This window comes from Salvia miltiorrhiza, chromosome 3 (genome assembly GCF_028751815.1).
Source record: "Salvia miltiorrhiza cultivar Shanhuang (shh) chromosome 3, IMPLAD_Smil_shh, whole genome shotgun sequence".
Lineage (NCBI taxonomy): Eukaryota > Viridiplantae > Streptophyta > Magnoliopsida > Lamiales > Lamiaceae > Salvia > Salvia miltiorrhiza.
The window spans coordinates 60,922,040-60,941,839 of record NC_080389.1 but is presented as its reverse complement, the minus strand read 5'-3'; the positions used below and the strand labels follow the sequence as shown (position 1 = coordinate 60,941,839).

General features: G+C 37.8%; 3 protein-coding genes, 1 long non-coding RNA gene and 1 pseudogene across 6 annotated transcripts; 1 reads left to right on the top strand and 4 right to left on the bottom strand.

The window, feature by feature from the left end:
* Positions 1 to 75: 75 nt before the first annotated feature.
* Positions 76 to 4,003, bottom strand: LOC131019094 (L10-interacting MYB domain-containing protein-like; annotated as a pseudogene).
* Positions 4,004 to 5,241: 1,238 nt separating this feature from the next.
* On the bottom strand, positions 5,242 to 8,904 carry LOC131015117 (probable folate-biopterin transporter 2). Of its 3 annotated transcripts, XM_057943367.1 has the most exons (6): positions 8,531 to 8,847; positions 7,829 to 8,452; positions 6,587 to 6,846; positions 6,402 to 6,497; positions 6,162 to 6,332; positions 5,242 to 6,072 (listed from the first exon to the last, which is right to left on the bottom strand). In XM_057943367.1, the coding sequence occupies exons 2-6, from the start codon at positions 8,205 to 8,207 to the stop codon at positions 5,479 to 5,481; spliced, it is 1,500 nt and encodes a 499-aa protein (XP_057799350.1). In that variant the 5' UTR covers positions 8,208 to 8,452; positions 8,531 to 8,847; the 3' UTR covers positions 5,242 to 5,478. The 3 variants fall into 3 exon arrangements, with proteins under 3 accessions (XP_057799350.1, XP_057799349.1, XP_057799351.1); XM_057943366.1 differs by having other exon boundaries at positions 7,829 to 8,904; XM_057943368.1 differs by lacking the exon at positions 8,531 to 8,847 and having other exon boundaries at positions 7,861 to 7,997.
* A 655-nt stretch (positions 8,905 to 9,559) lies between these two features.
* Positions 9,560 to 13,273, top strand: LOC131015115 (uncharacterized). The gene is made up of 2 exons (XR_009098460.1): positions 9,560 to 9,940; positions 10,752 to 13,273. It is a non-coding gene; the product is annotated as an uncharacterized LOC131015115 (long non-coding RNA).
* Positions 10,206 to 12,983, bottom strand: LOC131015111 (miltiradiene synthase KSL1, chloroplastic). The gene is made up of 10 exons (XM_057943362.1): positions 12,828 to 12,983; positions 12,564 to 12,745; positions 12,377 to 12,474; positions 12,081 to 12,283; positions 11,870 to 11,979; positions 11,668 to 11,766; positions 11,368 to 11,583; positions 11,124 to 11,265; positions 10,783 to 11,028; positions 10,206 to 10,644 (listed from the first exon to the last, which is right to left on the bottom strand). The coding sequence occupies exons 1-10, from the start codon at positions 12,981 to 12,983 to the stop codon at positions 10,309 to 10,311; spliced, it is 1,788 nt and encodes a 595-aa protein (XP_057799345.1). The 3' UTR covers positions 10,206 to 10,308.
* Positions 13,274 to 16,817: 3,544 nt separating the features above from the next.
* LOC131015112 (ferruginol synthase-like) lies at positions 16,818 to 18,942 on the bottom strand. Its single transcript, XM_057943363.1, has 2 exons — positions 18,013 to 18,942; positions 16,818 to 17,526 (listed from the first exon to the last, which is right to left on the bottom strand). The coding sequence occupies exons 1-2, from the start codon at positions 18,901 to 18,903 to the stop codon at positions 16,918 to 16,920; spliced, it is 1,500 nt and encodes a 499-aa protein (XP_057799346.1). The 5' UTR covers positions 18,904 to 18,942; the 3' UTR covers positions 16,818 to 16,917.
* Positions 18,943 to 19,800: the final 858 nt, after the last annotated feature.

The following is a 19,800-nucleotide window of genomic DNA, read 5'->3' as shown; positions in this document are numbered from 1 at the left end:
TGGGCAGAAAATGTAAAGCCTTTTCATACACACTTCTCCCTACAAAAGTTATGACAGAATTGTACAAGGTTGAAGTTAGGAGCGTCCAAGCTTTCTGAGCAGCCACTTCTTCCTCAGAGAAGCATCCAACGCCATAAATGTCTTGGCCTTCCTCTCATCCTCCAACAGATCACAACTGTCTAACAAAAGCTCGTCGTCTATGTCGGGTATAGCTTGAAGGGCATCAATGGTGCTCTCGATTGAGAAGCACCGATTCTCTGCTTCCTTATTCACTACATCTTCTTCTCCCCTTTCATCACCAGTTTTTTGTGCCTTGCTATGGCTCTCCATAGCTGAACACGTCGTGGGAGGCCGTTTCTTTGTTTCATCATAAGCCTCAGTTGCCAGAAACGTCACCGGAAGCTCTTCAGAGTAGTTGAAATCCATAGTCACGTCGCAGCTCAACTGTCTCTCAACCGATTCACTTCCAAAAATAGCACGCAGCTCGCTGTAACGTTCAACTGACTCTATCTCTATACGAGATCGCCTCTGGGTGCTCCTGCTCAAAGCTTTTCCATGAGCCATCAAGTATTCAAGTTTGCGGACATGGAAATGATCAAGAATTGGATGTACCTTAGAATATGATTCCCACAGGTTGATGTCTGCTACAATCATGTGCGAACCTTCGTCCCATGAGAATCCCTCTTGATTGAGGAGATTGCTGGTCTCAATATACTGTTTCATCAGACTCAAATAATGATTTTCAAGAAAATGCTGCTCGTACAGTGCACCGAATTTTTCCTTAAACGACCAAGTTATGTGAGCCCAGGCTTGCTCGCTGAATGCACCATCAATCTTATTACCATGTCGCGCCTGCTCCAGCATAAGGTCTACGAAATAATGTTCCATATGCAGTGTCATGGGACCTGCACTGGCATTGGATTCATCTTCCTTCCTGTTACCTACAGACGGAAAAGAGATGTACGAGTGAAAAATGCTCTTCTCCGAGGAGAACGATAGGTAACAGCACTGTAAAAAAACTCTCAGGATCATCCTATGTGACCGGAAGATCCAAGAACTTCCATCTTCATACTTTTTCTACTCGAGACAAATTCGTGGTGACTAAGTTCTCTATAAATGCCAAAAATAAAGGTTTCCTTGAAACAGTTTTCCAATAAAAACACAAAAAGATACTAAATCCTCCAAAACGATGAGAGCTTCAGTGAATCAGGGGCAATACAACAAGGCGAAGTGCAGAAAAAGCAGTCTCGAATGGCTGCTGAATGTGTAAATCGAAATAAGAATATACCTATTTTCATGCAAGAAGTTCCAGTAGCTGGATCTACGCTATCGAGCAAACGGCTGTATGTACCATCAACCTTATCCTGTCCATATATGATACACAGTTTGTGATAGCAGGGTACAGTTTTAACTCTATACGATCGGGCATCTGGATGTGCCTGCAGAAAAATGTGACATAAGTAATAATAGCAGAAAAACATTGCTGGAAAATGGTGAAAATGAAAATTAAAGTAACCTTAATATAATCATCCCAAACATGGTCATCAGCTATCAACATCTCTCGGTCTTCATCCCATGCAAAGCCATTGTGTTGTAGCAGGATTTTGACATCATTGTATTGCTTCCTGAAGTGCTTATACCTATTTTTCAGAACTTCCTTGTCGTGGTGCGAATTGAAGTTAGCATTGAATAATTCAACCATGTCGTTCCAGGCTTGGGAGATAAATGACTGTCCAATTCGATTTCCTCCACGTACTTGCACAAGCATCAAGTCAATGAGAAAACGGTCCATTGGTGGAGTCCAATATGTCCTAGAACGTTCGCTACCTGCAAAACATAGTTATCAAATGCAGTTTTATGATTGTGTCGGGCAATCTTAAATCATTGAACCCGTAATAATCAGTTATAACCTCCCCCCCCCCCCTCCCACCCAAGACACAAGTGCTGCTTTCTCTTTTAGGAGTTCAAAGAATTTAATGGACCACCTTTTGCAATTGAAGCTTCACTTTTAATGTCTTGACGGCATTCACTCTGGCCTCTCCTTACTGATCATTTCTCCAAATACCGATGCCAGATTATTGTATCCGGGAAAGACTTTGGCTCTATATATCCGAGCATGAGGATGTGCCTACAGTTGACAATGCTTGAAAATTGAACAAATAGATAATTGATGGATGATAAGTGATGGCATACCTTGACATAAGCATCCCAAACATCATCATCAGCTACCACCATTTCCTGGCTCTCATCCCAGCAAAAACCCTTTCTGATTAGTCAGAGTCGTTATATCACTGTAATACTTCCATAACTTTTTGTATCGGTGCCTCAAAACTCTTTTATTATACTCAAAGCTAAATCTTGCATTAAACAATGCAAGCATATCGGTCCAGGCTTGTTTCGTGAAAGTACTGCCTTGTCTATTGCCTCTTTCTTGCTGTCTCAGCATCAACTCCATAAAATATTGGTCCATATCCGGTGTCCACTCTGTCCTCGAACTACTAGACGGGGCAAGGCTGCTCGTGTAGTCACCTGTTAAGATGAAATTTAGTTTTAGCATTAATAACATTTGTCGGTGATCAAGGTCCTGCAAGAAGACCACCCACCGAGGTTCAGCCCTTGTATCTCATCCTCAACATCCACATCATGACTTGAACGGCTATATCTTCCATCGGCAACTGTATACCCGTATATTAAGCACAAATCATCAAAGTTGAGCACAGATTTGGTCCTGTAAGGCCTTGCTTCTGGATGAATCTGCACGTTAGAATACATCAAATGACATCGTTTATCAGCAAGGCCTCAACAACTTTTAACTTGATTCACCTTGATATATTCATCCCATGTATAATCATCTGCCACCACCATTTGCCGAGTCTCATCCCAAGAAAACCCATTCTGGCCCAGGAGATGTTTAACGTCGTTAAATAGTTTCCACAAATTAGTGTATCGGCTTTTCAGTACATCTTTGTCATACTGAGATCCGAACTTTGCATTGAAGACAGCCAGCATATCTATCCAGGCTTGCTTGTTAAACGTATGTCCAATTCTGTTCCCGCGATTCATATGCTCTAACATGAGATCAACAAAGTATCGTTCCATTGTTGGTGTCCAGTATGTTCGGGAACCATGGCTGCACGAAGGATTTTGGCCACTCATCCTACACACCATAGACAATGTGAACTACATGTTGGAAGTAGACATACCATCCAACAAAAAGATAAGCAAAGAAATTTCTCAAGCGAAACATAAAGAGGCAGAGAAGCTAACAAGTTCGCTTACATTCAATTTCAACAGCAGATTACAAAACATCATTTGGAGAAGTTGGAACATCCATCGTGAAATGTACTAACCAGTTCTTTGAGCTCAAAGGTGCTCATAAAAGGTCCAGTATTCCAAATTCTGCAACCATTTCTATGTTCGGAGCAGAATCTATGATTCTCATGAGAGAAAAAAGAAAAAAAAAAAAAAAAAAATCTCCTTGGACACCATTTTCTTATTTCAAGATTCTCCTTGTCAAAACTCAATTGAACTTCTTTCTTTCTGAATTAACAAATATACGATCAAAATTCCCTTCACATGCACCCAGGAACACAATTTTCCATGCCTAACATATTCATCCCACAAATATATTCAGATTAGCAAGAAAAAATGGTATTTTTTTTATCTTTCGCACTGTAACTACTCGAATTTATAAAGCTGCCTCATAATCCAGCCATCTTAACAGCAAAAAATATCAAGATAGTGAACGTTTCCTCTCATCACAGCAAAACTCAAGTAGATTTCAATATCTTCATGAAGACAGCAAATCAAGGACTTCAAAATCCCAAAAATCGAATCTTTAGCCATGATTAAAGCAATGCCCAACAAAATAGAGATGGGCTCCAAGAACTGCATTCTAAAAAGTGACAAACTCAAAAGGGTCTCAAGCTTGTCTTTTCCCTCCATGTTTTTAAATACTAGTGAAAAAAAAAATTAAGCTCTTGAAAACTTGTAGTAGTAAAGTCGAAGCATTTTTACAGAAGCTTTAAAAATAATTAAAAAATAAAAGGGAAGGGGGCATGCTTTACCTGTTGTTTGGTTTGGTGAATAAAGGAAAAGATAGTTTGGCGACGAATCTGAAAATGGGAGCGATTGGAGAGGGGATGAACCCTAATCTGGAATAGGGGTAGAATTGCCAAATCACTTTTCTCTTTAGGGTTGGTTGTATCGAATTGGAGTCTATAGTTATTTTTTGACTTTCAAGTTTAGTTAATGAGGGTTAGTACTTTTAAGTCTCAATTTTAATTAATTGATGTCAACTGTGATTAATTTTTATACTTATTAGTATTTAATTTTTTAGTACTCCCTCCGTCCGCCAAAATTATGTAAAATTGTTTGGGCACGGGATTTAATAAAATTGGTGATGATTTTGATGTAGTGGAGAAAGGGTTCCACCACTTTATGAGATGTGTGGTTGAGATTGAGTTTTGAGTGGGTTTTTTGTAATCCAGAGTGTTAGTAAGGATAAATATTAAAGAAGATGGTGGGACCATTGCCATAAAAGGAAAGTGACATAATCTTGGCGGACGCCAAATATAGTAATTTTTACATAATCTTGGCGGACGGAGGGAGTAATTGCTAAGAGGTAAGGATTTCATTTCCATTTAATTATGTCTTATTAGAAAAATTTGTAGTAGCCCATATCTTGCTATGGTAGATTGTCAGGTTATATTTTAAATTAAAAAGAAGAAAAATTCAACTCAAACAATTTGTAGCAGATCGTCCACGGTGTAATGCTGGCCGCCTCCAACCATACTGAATTTTTATTTTTTACACATTTTAATGGTTGAATGAATTAGAGATAATTTTACAACCTTAAGAAGAAGTACTTTAAACGTGTAACGGTGTAAGAAATACTCCATCCGTCCTTATAAAAAACATTTATTTGTAAATGACACGATTTTTAATAAAGTATTGTGAGTGCATTGTCAGTAAAATACTTATAAAAAATACATTAGATACATTTTACAAGGACAAATAAAAATGACAAATTTGATACTTTTTATATACTTTTTATATAACGGAGGGAGGGAGTACAAAAAACTAATATCACAATTTTTTTGGTGATGTACTTTAAAAACTCAATATCAGAGTTCATTTGTAAGTTTATATACATTTCCCTCAAAAGAGTAATTTTTTTATACATATAAGCATATTATTTATGAGCATATAAATGATTTCCATTTGATATTACAAAGATACTATAGATCCAATGAGAATCTAATTAAAATTTCCCACAGTTCACAATTTGTATGAAAAGTATGTATAGTAAAATTTCAACAGTACATATGGAACAAAATTCAGTAATTTCCCCCCAAAAAAATGTATAAGAAGATGAAAGAATACAATGGCCTAACAAAAGGGTCATTTTCCTCAACAAACCAGTGAACTCAGGTGAGATGTCTAGGCCTTCTGGTGCTTGAACACCCTTCAGCAGTCCTATCTACCACCATCTGTGCGGTCTACGAGCGCGACGAGCTCGACGTTTTCGGATTCAGCCGTTTCTTTGATGTTGACAACATCATCAGGGAGAAGAGAGGAGTTGGGATCTGCTCTAGGCACCAAGAACAGCAGGAAGAGTGGGGCGATCCTCAGCACGTTCCTGATCAGAATAGCGAGCCACATGTTGTCGAACTCTGTCCGTGTAACGTTCAAGACGTGCAGCAGGAGACCTCCCAACCACGACGAGGTGAGGAGGCCGGCATTGTCTATTGACATGAGCAGGGCAAAGAAGGTGCCTTCAATCCCAGGTGGGCACATCTTGGAGCTCAGAACAAGAAGTGGCATCCATTTCAAGCGCCCGATCATTTGGGACACGCTTGCATCAGCCACCACGAAGAATAAGTCGGGCACACCGAGCCTCAAGTTCCAGCGCAGCACCAGCGCCAGATCCAGCATTCCGGAGAGGCAGGATAGGATCTGAGCCCAGAAGAGCAGATCCCGGAAGGGATAGTCTTTTAGGCCGTATTGGTATAGGATAGCCCCGAGGAGCGAGCCCACGGAGCCTATTGCCATGATATAACCAATTATTTGCTGCATAAACATCAAAGTTCAGTAGCATATTGTATAATCTGCAGACCTAATATGAGGATATGCTGTTAATGAGATCAGTTCAAATGTACCTTAGAAAACGAAGGGCCGGCTGCTGAATCTGTCACCCAATAGAACATCCCCTCGGAGACATTTAGGCCCAACGAGAAGGACAAGTACATGTACAGACACGGCCTCCACACGTCTGGGCATTTCAACGTATTCCACATAGCTTTACCAGCATTGGCTAAGTTCTGACTGATCTGATTTCAGAAACCCCAAAATTAGTGTTCAAGTTTGAATCTTGATCCACCCCAGTTATGCATTAGTACCTGTTCATAACCAAAGCTGGAAACGCGTTGTTCCTTGAGCAATATACCAACTACGAAGACTAGCCCAGCTGGTATCGTTAACAAGCCATATACCCCCTTCAGTTCAAAGAGTATGTTAAAGGTTTAACACTCACATCTTCAGTAGCTTGTAAGCTCTTTAACAAAATGGGAGAAAGCAAGCTAACCTGGGGCCCAATTAGGTGTACAAATATACCACTCAGAGAAAATCCCACGAGAGCCCCGATTGAGGAGCTCAAGGAACATAAACTTTGCATGTCAGCTGCCAGGGAATGGTGAAGGCCGCTTTTCTGTGCCACACATGCATCGACAGTAACATCTGCAATTGCAACACTGGCGCTCGCTGCTGTCAGTGAAAGCAATGCTAATACTATGTGTAGTCCCGGATGCAGCGACAAGAACAGCATGGAAACAATTCCCAGGGAACCTGGAAAAGGAAAGTCAGATAGCATTTGAGAAATAAATGTTTGAGGAAACTCTTGAGTGAGTGAGTGAGAGAGAGAGAGGGTGGTGCCTCTAAAGTTTGTTAATGAGGATTATGCAACTAAAGAATGCAGCAGAGGACAACAAAATGATAATTTCTTTATCTTCCCATTAATCTATGAGAAGTATTTTCTTGTTGGCTCAAGAAACATGCTGCATTTCTGATTGAAAATGTGCACTGATTCAAAATCCCATTTGAACTTTGTAAACAATGAAATATCTTGTGAACACCACAAGGCACAAGGTGTATATTACCATAAAGATTTCGCCATCTTTTCTTTCAGGGCCCTTATCAATATAGACGCGAAATACATGAAGAACTCTACGCAGAGGAACCAAAACTATCATAATGTACTTTTACAGAAAAGATTTGAGACAGTTAGCCTAAACTATCTTCCTCTATTCTCTCATTTCACATACACGGATCGTTGCAACTTACTCATGACCATAATCTATGAACATTCGCAGTATATTCTGATTCACTTGCTACACCATATTTTCAGACAAGCATTACTACATCAATCTTCGGAGAAAACCTTACTCCACGATATCTCTCTTTATCCGATAGCAACTACACGGTGCTGGTAAAACCAATATCCCTAGCACCAAAAATTCATTACTCATTCGTTATCATTCAATTCGTCCATTTAAGGGCATCATCGACAAGTAAGAATGACACGGACATACAACAAAGGAAAACTTATATATAGCATCAGCACAAACACAAACCTACTTCAAGAAACTGGCAACCAAACCAACTGGCTTACTGCACTAAAATCTAAGAAACAAAGACACAACACGAGCAACGAGCAACTTCCCAATGTCAACAACCTAGGCATCTCAAAGAGGCAATAATAACAAGAACACCACAAGCACCAAAAATCACAACCACAAATAGTACAACTAAGTAAGAACATATCAGTTACCAGCAAAAACGAAATAAGGTCTCCGTTGATACCCCGAAATCGGAACAACGTCGGTTAGGATACCCCAGAGCGGCTTGACGATCCAAGGAAGAGAAGTGATGCCGGCGTAGACCTGCGCCTCAGATGGCTGCACCTTCTGCACATCCTTCATGTAAAACTGCGTCCCAACTCTCGCAAGGGCTCCACCTAAGCCTTGGCTCACGCCATACACAATCACCACTCCAAACACAAAGCTCCAATGCAGTTCCCTCGCAAGCATTTTGAACCAATGAACAGGGCTGCAGAAAATGCTCCGCATCTCGCTCTCCGCCACCGGCGGCGGCGGCTGAAGCTCCCGCTCTTCATCGCCGTAAGTTGGGAGCCTTTCATCCTCCCCCATCACTCGTAATCTGGAACAAAAAAGCTTCTGGGGCTGGAAAAATCTGATCTTTTTCGACAAGATTTATGAAGGGATAGTTTCAGAAAAGTCAACTGACTCAACTCGGATCTTGATTTGACATGGAAATGATGCAAGAAACGAAAAGGGTCGGAATCCCAAATGGGCTTTTGGTTTCCGGTTGGAAAATCTTGGATTCAGCTCTCATGAATCTAGTCCAAAATCGATTATTTCTTCATTGAATGTATCTGCAAGTAAAAAAATGGAAGCTTTGAATTATGTGATAACTATTTATAGCACTTGACCAGAACACAACTGTTTCTCACTTGACAAATAACAATGGTGCAGATCTTCGCAGAGGCAAGGTAGTTTGCTCAAGATATTTTCTTTCTTCTCTTGTGTGAAAGATAAATGCCAAAATAGGAGAAAGTTCCAAGGCAGCAGGTAGGTAGCAGAATGAAACGGTTTGAATAATAGTTTTTCTGGAGATTGACATTTCAAATAATGTTATACTAGCTCAGCTCAGATCGTTTAATATCAGATTCTTTAAAATGTTCATTTACCAAGAAATAGACATGGCAAGATTGAGGAGGAGGAATTTAGAAAATCATGGAGTTACAAGAAAACAAAAGATTTTTTAAATTTGAAGTATTGAGATAGCTTAGAAAATAACGAAAAGGGTCATTTCTTTTCGTACTTTAATCTAATTTTCTAATTTTGAACTTGCACCTTTTATTATATCTAATCAACCTCTAACAAAAAGAAAGATGACACACATGATAGTCACTTCTAAATTAATCTAAAGTAAATACTACGAATTCCAATAATAGAAATATTTTTTTGAGTGAAGTTAATCGCAAGACTTACCTAGTATTTAAAAATTCATCCATCATGATATTGAGTCATGAGTGATTTCACTTCATCATAAACAAAGACAAGTGGAAGAAGTAGATATAACATGAGTATTTTTTTTCTTAAGAAGCAAAAAGGAAAAGAAGATAATTAACTTAGAGTTAGTGAAATGATTGGACAAATCAATGAATTTAATTACCCATGCCTGCCCTATGCGGCAAATTTGGCATACTATCGTTTATAGAATTAATTTTAGGTGAAATTGTTGATTTGTCATTGGTCCAATTGAATCAAGAATGCTTAAATGGTGTTACATTTATTGTTAATATTAAATATTATTGTGACAATACATATATTGATTGCACTCCAGTTTCTAAAAAGTGTAATTTACGACTGTAAGTTTAAAAGTCTAGCTTCTAATTAATCAAATCATAATCATCTAGAACATTTTACAATACACTATTACATTACTTCATTTTTAAAGAAAAATCACTATTTAAATTACCAAAAATATGAACATGGTGTCCTTTTGCAATTTTAACCTGAAATTGTGATAAAATTGCTAGATGATCTAAAATTACTACTTCGTTTACAAAAACATTCTTTAAATAATTTTTCGAGTGAATTTTTAAAAATTTTAAAATTTATCTTTACACGTCATATTTAATTCATCCAATGTCGTGCAATAGCAGCAAAACCAATACCAACCGGTCCGACCCTGCGACTCCGGTCCGGTTCACCACCGACGCCGCCGCTAATTTGATGTGAGCAACAGCCACCATTTAAACGATGACGTTCTATTGGCCTCGTTTTCTTATGCTTCGCCGTCATCCTCAACGACACCGGCGGTGTTGGTGCCCTGCGCTTTGCTTTCACCGCAGAAGGTATAGTTTGCAGTCATTTTAGGTCGTACAATAGATTAGACTGATAATACATTGCATTGAATGTTTGAAGGATTAGATGATTAAACAAGACCTAAATGTGTGGTGGATTAATGATTAATCTATATTACTTGTATATATCTAAGCTATCATTGAGTTGAGACACAGGGTGAGGTTCTAAGCTAAGAATGTCATTTCTTTTCTCATCTGTGATTTGTTTCCTAATCATAGTATAGGATGCCAGTAAGTGAAAATGCTTGAAGACTGCTGAAATCAATGTATCATCTTATTGTGGCATTCAATGATTTTGAGTCAGTATACTTTTACAAGAGTACATGATCTGCCCTAAATAGTTGCTCACAGAATTCATTTCATTTCCCTCTCACATTATTAGCTACAAGAGGATGAATTGTTAGGGGTTCATAAACCAAGGATTTCATATCTTCCATCATTTGTTGTGGAGATGTGAATTCATCGCCGCTTGCATACAAATAACACCCAATCCTGCATACCTTCAGAAACATATCTTTGCATTGTCTTGGGAAGATGGTTCCTGTTTTGTAGACAATCTGCATCAGTTGTCTCCTGTTACATTCAGCCATTTCTTTTGCTATTCTAATGGCTTCTTCTTCAGTAAAGGAGCTGTCATCTTTGTTAGCTGCTAGCAGAAGGGTCACACTGTTTCCAGTATTTTCTTTGCGTTCCTTCTGTCAAAGCACATTAAGTTTATTATGCATCCAAAGAAATCTTTCACCAGAGACTACTAATCTGTATTTGTAATGTGAGATGCTGATATTTGGTTAATGTTTTCTAGTATTGCACTTGTATTCTTGGAAGAATCTTACCTCAAAAGTTTGCACATCGTTGAGCAGCCGGTCAACCATGGAGACATGCCTACACAGATCAATGCACTCTTCACTCAGAAGCATTTCATCGGATAGTTTTATACCGATGAATTGCATCGACATGAGAATGCAGATTCTGCAGCCAATTGACACCCAGGAGGCAGACAAGTAATCATCCAAGGTTAGTGCCGTGTCATCGCTCCATGTATCCAATTCTCTCTTGAAAATTGTTAGTATTTGAACCCACTGCACTTGTAGCAAACATAAAAATTACTTACCAGGAAAACAAATACTATAAGATGTTATGCAATCATTTAAAGCATCTTGTTAATACAACGTACCAGCTTAATTAGAAAATCTTTAACACTACGTCCTTGTTCAACATGAGCCCTCTCTGCCAACTCATTTACTGTGTTGTATACTGCTGTAAAAAGAATTTCAACTTCCTCGGAACCATATTCTGCGGCTGGCTTCTCTTTCCATCTGTTTTTTCACGTTTCGTAGGGACAAAGTTACTAGCTTATTATACATGAATAAAAAAGAAAAGAAAGCAATGAACAGATGAGTTTGTGGAAGGAAGTTTACTCTTTTATTAATTCAAGGATCTTGTAGGACTCTTCTCTAGACCCACGATGATCGAAAAAATCATCAATACGTGTCACAAGCACAATATGTTGGGCAAAGACTATGCGAACATCAGACAATTCAGGATCACCAATAATTGCTGAAGTTAGAAAATTAGCAACACGCACTACATCTCTTCCATACTTCAAGGTGTCCAACTTACAATCTGCATACCACCTACATGCATTTTGGTTTAATGTATCAAGTATGTTACTCCTTATTTAGATGAAGTTTTATGGTTAAGCTATCACATTGTCATACCTTTGCAGTTGCTGAAGTTCTTTCTGGTGTTGGGCTTGGCAAATGTTAAAATCTTGCCTCGCAAATGCTAGAAAATCTTCACTACGTAGATTAGAGAACCTAAAACAAAGAAAAAAAACATGTTTTTTGCTTAGTATAGATCGGCAGAAACAGTTTATCAGATATGAGGCAGATTCAACATACTGAATGCTACACTCTTTACCTATTTGCAGCTTTTGCAGTTCGATAATAGCTTATATCATATAAGTCGAGGTTTTGTCTAACTCCCATTCTATCTAATATCCCATGATAGTTCTTCAAGTAGTATTCCACCTTGACATTTTTGTGAAAGAAAAAACTTGATCAATATAAAATTTAATCTTGAAAAGGTGACTATTTTAAGCTGATTAAGAAAAACATTAATTAGTAAGCACCAGTTTGTGCAACTTCTTGTCAGGAATGGAGTTAGTGAGCAACTTCTGCTTAAGAAAGGTGGTGGTCCAAGCATGTAGTTTCTTAAGACTGCTCTCTTCTTCCCCTGTTCTCTCCTGTGCTGCTCTGTAAAGCTCGATAACTGTCGCCACTTCAATCGTTTGCAGGTCAACGTGCTCTTGATCAGCATACGGAGCCAGTTCCTCTAAACAACGACGAAAAAGGTTCGTTCACATTTGTGCATATATCTTAGATTCTTGTACATCTTATGTATAATTTGAATGGTGTTTCCACGTACCTGATGAAACTTCATATCCCTTGACACGCAAAAGTCTAAATGCCATTGCATGAATAGCAGTATCCGAAAATATCGCTCTCTCTTTCCGTTGCCATAACCTGTTGATCATCGAAGCAGATATTCAAGCCTCGGCTTCTGATTCTATGCATAAAAGCAATGTGGATCATCTTTTTCAATTTTGACATACCTGTATGTGCCCTCTAGAATAGTGTCGATTTCAGGTCGGAAGTATCGGTCGACTCCCAACCTTTGGAGGGTGTCGATTATACAGAGATTAGAGGGTATATCCGCCGCAGGCTGAACAGCCGCAGCTGCCGGAAAGTTACTGTCTTCCCCCTTGAACTTCTCTGCTATCTTCCCCATCAAATCCTGCGATAAGGGCATTCATTCAAATCGAGTATATTTCATCCGGTGTAGCATCGGTGACAAGATTTGGAGGTATCATACTTACTGTTGTAGTAAGGTTGCATTTCACGGCGAAAGATGACTTGTTGGTGATCATCGGAAATCCTCGGACTGTAACATGCTTCACCGGAAAATTTTCTCTCCTGCTCCGAGCCCCGTTGCCGGAGAAAGCGGTGGCTGCCGGGTTGAAGGCGAGCGACATCTTTAGCTCTGGGGCGGCGGCGGTGATGCCAGGCTCTGTTTATGTTGCTGGATATGTATGAATGGAGTATCTGAAAATGAGGAGGGATTCTTGTAAGAGATGACAACAAAAGGTTGACTGAAATATGCTACTGCAATGATGCATTCAAATTCATGATCATATATAATAACGGATATAATGTATTTTTTGCGTTATTATATGATTATTTTCTGTCATGTAGTTAATATAGTATTTTACGAGAGGCGACGATATTGTATACAAGTTGAATAAAATTAGTATTCCCCAAAAAATATTATTTTGAGTTGCCATTCAAGATTGGTTGTTGGCTGGTTGCAGCGAAAGGCGAAAAATGCATTCAATGATGCTTAAAAAAAATGATGTTTTGTGGCGCAGTCAACCAATGACTGCTATTTTATACTCTGGATTCGTGGAAACTCTCTCTCTCTCTCTCTCTCAATATTATAACAATAATTTGTTGGATAAATTTTGTAATTATATGTCTAAAACCGATAGCTCTGTTTTAAACTAAAATCAAGTTATTTTAAACCCTTTCTGAAATTCTGCCTTCAATCCAAATCCAAGTTTGGATTTATTTATTTTGAAATAAGATAAAAACCACTTTTTTTTTATCTTTTCTTTATGTGATTATTTTATTCATCATTAATAAATTCATAGCTTTTACTTGCGATAGCACATACCATTTAACTAGTTCATTCAAGTTATTGAATGAAAGACTCATCACACATGGAGCAAAAAGGATTCGGAATAAAAACAATATTAAATTATTTATATGTATTTCCCTAATTTCTACCTTTCACCTTTGTTCTATTCTTTTTATATTTTTAAAATTTTCTTCGAGCAAGATATATATATATATATTTGAATAATTCATGTTTTTTATTTATTTCAATTCATGATAATATTATTATGGAATAATGATGTGATAATATTTTTTCATATTATCCTTTATAAAAAACACGAAATAAAGAAAGGTGAATGTGATAAAATTTTCTCGTATTTTCTTATCCTAATTTATAATAAAAGACAATACCCCTAATGAAGCGAAAAGGAAAAGAAAATTAGAGTTTCGAGGTTGACCAAATTAGTGAAATGATTGGACAAATCAAGGAACTTAATGGTGCCTCTATTGGTGGTGGCTTCAAAAAATTGGAAGCTACATTTTTCACCATAGAGAAACAAGAAATTAGTTTTTTTTTTTAAATAAAATTCATAAACTAGTTTCTAACTAGGAATAAGCTTCCAATCACCTTTTATTAGGCCTCGCTTATCACATTACAATTCCTAGTCATACTTTTTTGTCTTTTTAGCACTAATAGTGAGACTCTCTAAAAGTTAGAAATTGATTTATAGTTGTAATAGATGTTAAGTGAAATTTTCAAAATTGATGTAACAATTTGAAAGCTGGAATTCTAATTCAACAAGCACCCCAATTACTCCCGTTTCAAAAATAATAATAATAAATAAAAAGGAACTTAATTACCCATGCGGCCAAACCTACCCTAAACGGCAAAACTATCGCTTATAGAATTATTATTTTTTTCCCGAAAAGTTTCTCCTCTGTCCCAGAATATTGGATGTACAAACGTGTACTACTCTTCATTTCTTTGTTTTATAAATTATTTTTTATAAAAATAAAAATTATTATTATATTATAAACTCTAATTAGTATTTATCATTGAAAAATTTAAATTTAAAAAATTATATACCCTAACTTTGAATTAATGAACCCAAATAATCTATTAATTCAAATAAATATAAAAAAAATAATTATAAACCCTAAATGGATTATATAATATAAAAGCATAATAAATTAAAATTGAATAAAAAAATTAAAAATATAAAGAAATGAAGAGTGGTACACGTGATACACACTTTATTTTGGGACAGAGGATCTCATTTGATACTCCAATTGATTTTTACATCTACAAAAGAAATACTAGTCAACAATGGCTTGCCTCGACGGAATAGTCAAAAAATAAAAAATAGAAAAATCATTTGTTGTAGACTTGTAGTCAATAAGGGAATATGTTTTATTGTTTTTTCATAGACTAAACAGTCAAATCTATTCCGAATTATAGTTTGCACGCAGATAAATTTGCATAATAGTATTTCACGGTTCAAATATTAATCGGTAAAAATCGATAATTTAAAATAAAATTGAAAAAAAGGTGATAATCTGGGATTTATTCGACCATTCAATCTATGTTGAGCTACTGATTAATGTGAAGTGGCCGCCGGCTCTATTATATGTAGCAAGTAGACAAGCCATGGCTACAAAATATTTTATCCGTACAATAGCAAGTTCACAACAAAATTTGAAAAAAGAAATTATAATACTTTGAACTTTTCATTTTAAAGATTGGTAGTGGCGAAGGACTGCCTATGAAAAAAACGATAAATTTATTGTGAAAGTGATGAATTCGTATTTATTAAATTTTTACCAGTTATGAAGCTATAGAATTTAATTGATTCAGCATTGGTCCAATTGAATCAACAATTGTTGTATCGTTTTGTAATCAAGAATTGATGATGAATTTCTCAAAAAAAAAAATAATTGATGGTGAAGTGTTAGGGGGTCGATAAAGCAAGAATTTCATATCTTCCATCATTTGTTGTGGATTTGTAAACTCGTCGGCGCTTGCATTTGTACAAATAATACCCCAATGTTAGTTTAAATGCTTAATTATATGAAGTGCACAAATTTAGCCTAATATATATAATTAAAACTTAAATTCAAAATCGAAAGTTGAATAATTTAATTAATAGTTGATAGTTCAGTCCAAAGAGTAGAGCCCAATTCCTTCTTCCATTTAATTATAATTAGATCCAATTAGGTAAACATATAAAAATTTACAGCCCAAGATAGAGCCCATCTTCTTTAATTATAAATTTATAATAGTTGAAACACACACACACTCCTTCTCTCTCTCAGATCCCCTATCCTCCTTCTTCTCTCCGGCAGTCCGCCGCGCACCACTTCCTCTCCGGCGCCGCCAGAGGTCTCATCTCCGGCCTCCCTCCTTTTCTCCCTCATCTCTCGTTTCTTCTCTCTCTCAAACCGTAAACTCCAAAGAAACACTCTTCTCCTTCTCTCTCTCAATCTATAAGAATTATAGAAATATTCTTATAGAAATGCTTTAAATTTCTATTTCTACATGTATAGATAGTTCAAAGTTAGCGCGGCCTTTAAATTTATTTATTTAATATTATTAACTTATCTGTAGTTCAAAGTCATGCATCTAATGAGGAGCGCGATTAAACAAATTCATAAACATGACATATCATAAAATTTTCAATAATTTCACCATTTAAATATTTCAAAATTTAAAATAATTTAAAATATATACATTTTAATAAATAATTACATTTAGAGCTATCAAAATGGAGGACCTACGAACAAATGGATCCTCATGTGCACGAATATGTCCAACGAATTACACCAATCAAACGAATTGATGGTCAAAAACTTCAAGTGCTATTTATCCTATTAAATAATATAGCTAAAATATGTTTAATCGTATATATATATATATATATATATATATATATATATATAGATTTATACTATTTTGACAAAAAAAAAATTAGATAGAGGATTTGAACCTTAGCCTCTAGAAAACACACAAAACAACTTATCCACTAGACTAAAGCTTATAAATAAAATTTATAAAGTTTAAAATGTGATATTACCAATCCTAATAATAAGCTATTAATTCATAAAAATAAATTAAATGATACGTCGATTTTTATTTCAATACCGAAGAATGTGATCGGAGATACTTTGACAACAAAACATGCAGACATATATAGAAATTACATTTAAATGTGGGGGCCATTATTAGTATACAATATTTGTCCCTTTAATTTAATCAATCAAACACATTGAATTTTCCCCTATGACATGATAGAAATCTTAAATTTTAAATGGAATAGCTCTAAGAGGAAGTGCCCTGCGCAAGGCGATCCCAAGCACCTCTCCTTTGTGGTCTGCATCATCCTTCTCTTTCTCCAGCTTCCACTCAAAGTTGTGCACCAACACCGCCGTCGTCATCTGCAGAATCCGCGTCGCCAGCGACATGCCGGGGCAGATCCTCCGCCCCGCCCCGAACGGTATCAGCTCGAAATGCTGCCCCGTGAACTCCACTACTTTCTTCTCCTCAAGGAATCTCTCCGGCTCAAAAGATTCCGGATTCCGCCAGATGCTTGGATCTCTGCCCATGGCCCACACATTGAAGAGTATCTGCGCCCCTTTGGGAATCATGTAACCATTCACCTCTTGATCCGCTTCCGCTCTCCGCGGCAGCAACAGCGGCCCCGGCGGGTGATAACGGAGGGTTTCTTTGATCACCGCCTGCAAATACGGCAGCCGTGGGATGTCGGACTCTCGGACTTCCTCATTCTTTCCGACTACGGTGTTGAGTTCCTCTTTTAGCTTCCGCAGTTTGTCCGGGTGGAACAGTAGCTCCGTCATGATCCACTCGACCGTGGTCGTGTTCGTCTCCGATCCTCCCACAAATAAATCCTATTATCACAACACTCAGACATCTTAGACATGCACAACACTCTAATGTAGTCAAAATCTTTTAGTCATACAAAATTCTAGCCATACAAATAAAAGTATGGAAATAATAGTATTTCTAGCTAAAATACTCTTTTAATGTGTAACAGTGTAAAATACACTATTACACGATTTTCGCGATTATTACACGATTTTTTAAAAAAGTGTGTAACAAATGAACTTTACACTGTTACACACTTTTTCGCAATTATACACTTTTGCGAAAAAGTGTGTAACTGTATTAATGGTATAATTGTATATTTACATTAAAAAGTCTAATTTTTCATATTTTTATTTGGGTGGACACTTTTTCCTTTCCTTATGCAAGAAGGGCAAATTGGGTACATTAACTCCTTTTTTTAGATCATTATCTTAGAGCGGTTTGCAAAAATGTGATAACGTTTTTTGAACTTGCAGAATAAAATTAATTGTTTTTCTATATATACTCACAAAAAGTAAATACGGGATATCTTGTTTGGTCAAGCTGTAGTCGTTTCCCTCACTGATATCGACGAGCGTCTCGAGCAAGTCCTGCGGCCTCGGAGCGGCGGGGTTGTTCCTTCTGGATTCCAATCTCTGGTTGAGAAAACCCTCGAATTTCTCCAAGATTTTGCCGAAGTAGAGTTCGGCCTTGCGTTTAATTCCTTGGGGATCGAAGGGTTTGAGAATGGGGAAGTAGTCGGCCATGTTGGGGACGGCGACGGCGACGGCGATGACCTCCACGATCTCCTTGAACTCCCGGGTGACGGCGGACTCGAAGTCTGGGGAGCGGGTGGAGAAGAGGGTGGTGAGCATGAGGTTGAGGTTGGTGACGAGAAGGGCGTCGTGGAGATCGACCACGTCCCCGCGGTCGCAGTGGCGGCGCACGTGGTCCAGCAGCTGCTGCAGCTTCTCGCGGCGGAGGGCCTCGCTGCCCTCGAGGCTGCGGTCGGAGAAGACCCGCTCCTTGCAGATCTTGCGCTTGTCGCGCCACTCCTTCCCCGTCGGGGTGAAGGCCATGGAGAGCTTGTTGAGGTCGCGTGCATGCATCACCTGGGCGGTGGTGCGGCCGGAGAAGACCTGGCCGTGGTGCTGGAGGAGCTCCTTCGCCATCTCCGGCGATGAGACGATCACGGTGTATAGGCTCCCGAGGTGGATGGACATCAGAGGTCCGTGCGTTTTCGCGAGCTGGCTAAGTGTCTCGTAGGGTTTTTTCCCTAATTGGAGAAAGTTTCCGACCACCGGAAGGGGTCTCGGCCCCGGAGGGAGCCGCCGCCTTGAACCGGACCGGAGGAAGAGAAACCCGGTTAAACCGATCGAGAATAGAGCCACGAGAAGAGGGAACCAGAAGAGGGAATCCATTTTCTACTAGCATGTGTTTCTCTTCTCACTCGTTTGATTGTGTAGAAATAGGTGTATGCATGGCTCCTTTTATACACACGTTCATTACTTATTAAATGAAGATTTTATTAAAAAAGAAAAAAGAAAAAAAATTGTACATACGTTCATAAGAAGCTCTTTTTTCAGTTAGATGTTAACGAGGGCTGAAATTAAATAGTAACCTATGGCTTGCCCTATATTGATTACCCATAAATCTCATCGCTCTTTTTCTTCGAGGTTTTTTTTAAAAAAAGATATTTCCTCCGTCCCGTGAAGCTTGAGTCAATTCTTTTTGGCATGAGATTAGTATTTAGTGTGTTAAATGTGGTAGCTAGGTGAAAAAGTGAAAATGTGAATAAATGAGTTTTTTTTTGCCGAAAAAGGAAATGACTAAAGATTCGTGGGACGGCCGAAAAAGGAAAGTGGCTCAAGATTCGTGGGACGGAGGGAGTAATAGTTATATATGTGTCCAAAGATTTCTTTTTTCTTAATAAAATAAATTAATTCATTTTCTAAATTATACTATCATCGTTCACTAAGAGTGTACCACTTTAATTTGGTGGGCACAGATTTAAAAATAATACTCCGGTCCTCCGTCCCCAAAATAAGTTCCTTTTTGGGGACGGCACAAATTTTAAGGAAAAATGGTAAAGTGTATTGATAGTGGAGAAAAATATGTTATAATTAATATTGAGAGTGGTGGAAATGTGAAAAAATGTTATAATTAGTATCGGGAGTGGTGAAAAAGTGAAAAGTAAGAATAAATAAAGTATTATTAGTGGCGGGGTAGTTGTCCAAAAATGGAAAGAAAGAAAGAGGAACTTATTTGAGGGACGTCCCAAAAAGAAAAAAGAGGAACTTATTTCAGGGACGGAGAGA

Coding starts and splice junctions, on each gene's coding strand:
- LOC131015117 (XM_057943366.1), bottom strand. CDS start 8,207: ATGGGGGAGGATGAAAGGCTCCCAACTTACGGCGATGAAGAGCGGGAG. Junction 6,333..6,401: donor CCAGCTTTGGTTATGAACAG/GTACTAATGCAT, acceptor TTCTGAAATCAG/ATCAGTCAGAACTTAGCCAA. Junction 6,073..6,161: donor CCGGCCCTTCGTTTTCTAAG/GTACATTTGAAC, acceptor ATGTTTATGCAG/CAAATAATTGGTTATATCAT.
- LOC131015111 (XM_057943362.1), bottom strand. CDS start 12,983: ATGTCGCTCGCCTTCAACCCGGCAGCCACCGCTTTCTCCGGCAACGGG. Junction 12,475..12,563: donor ATTCTAGAGGGCACATACAG/GTATGTCAAAAT, acceptor GATGATCAACAG/GTTATGGCAACGGAAAGAGA. Junction 12,284..12,376: donor GGGATATGAAGTTTCATCAG/GTACGTGGAAAC, acceptor GTCGTTGTTTAG/AGGAACTGGCTCCGTATGCT.
- LOC131015112 (XM_057943363.1), bottom strand. CDS start 18,903: ATGGATTCCCTCTTCTGGTTCCCTCTTCTCGTGGCTCTATTCTCGATC. Junction 17,527..18,012: donor ATATCCCGTATTTACTTTTT/GTGAGTATATAT, acceptor TTGTGATAATAG/GATTTATTTGTGGGAGGATC.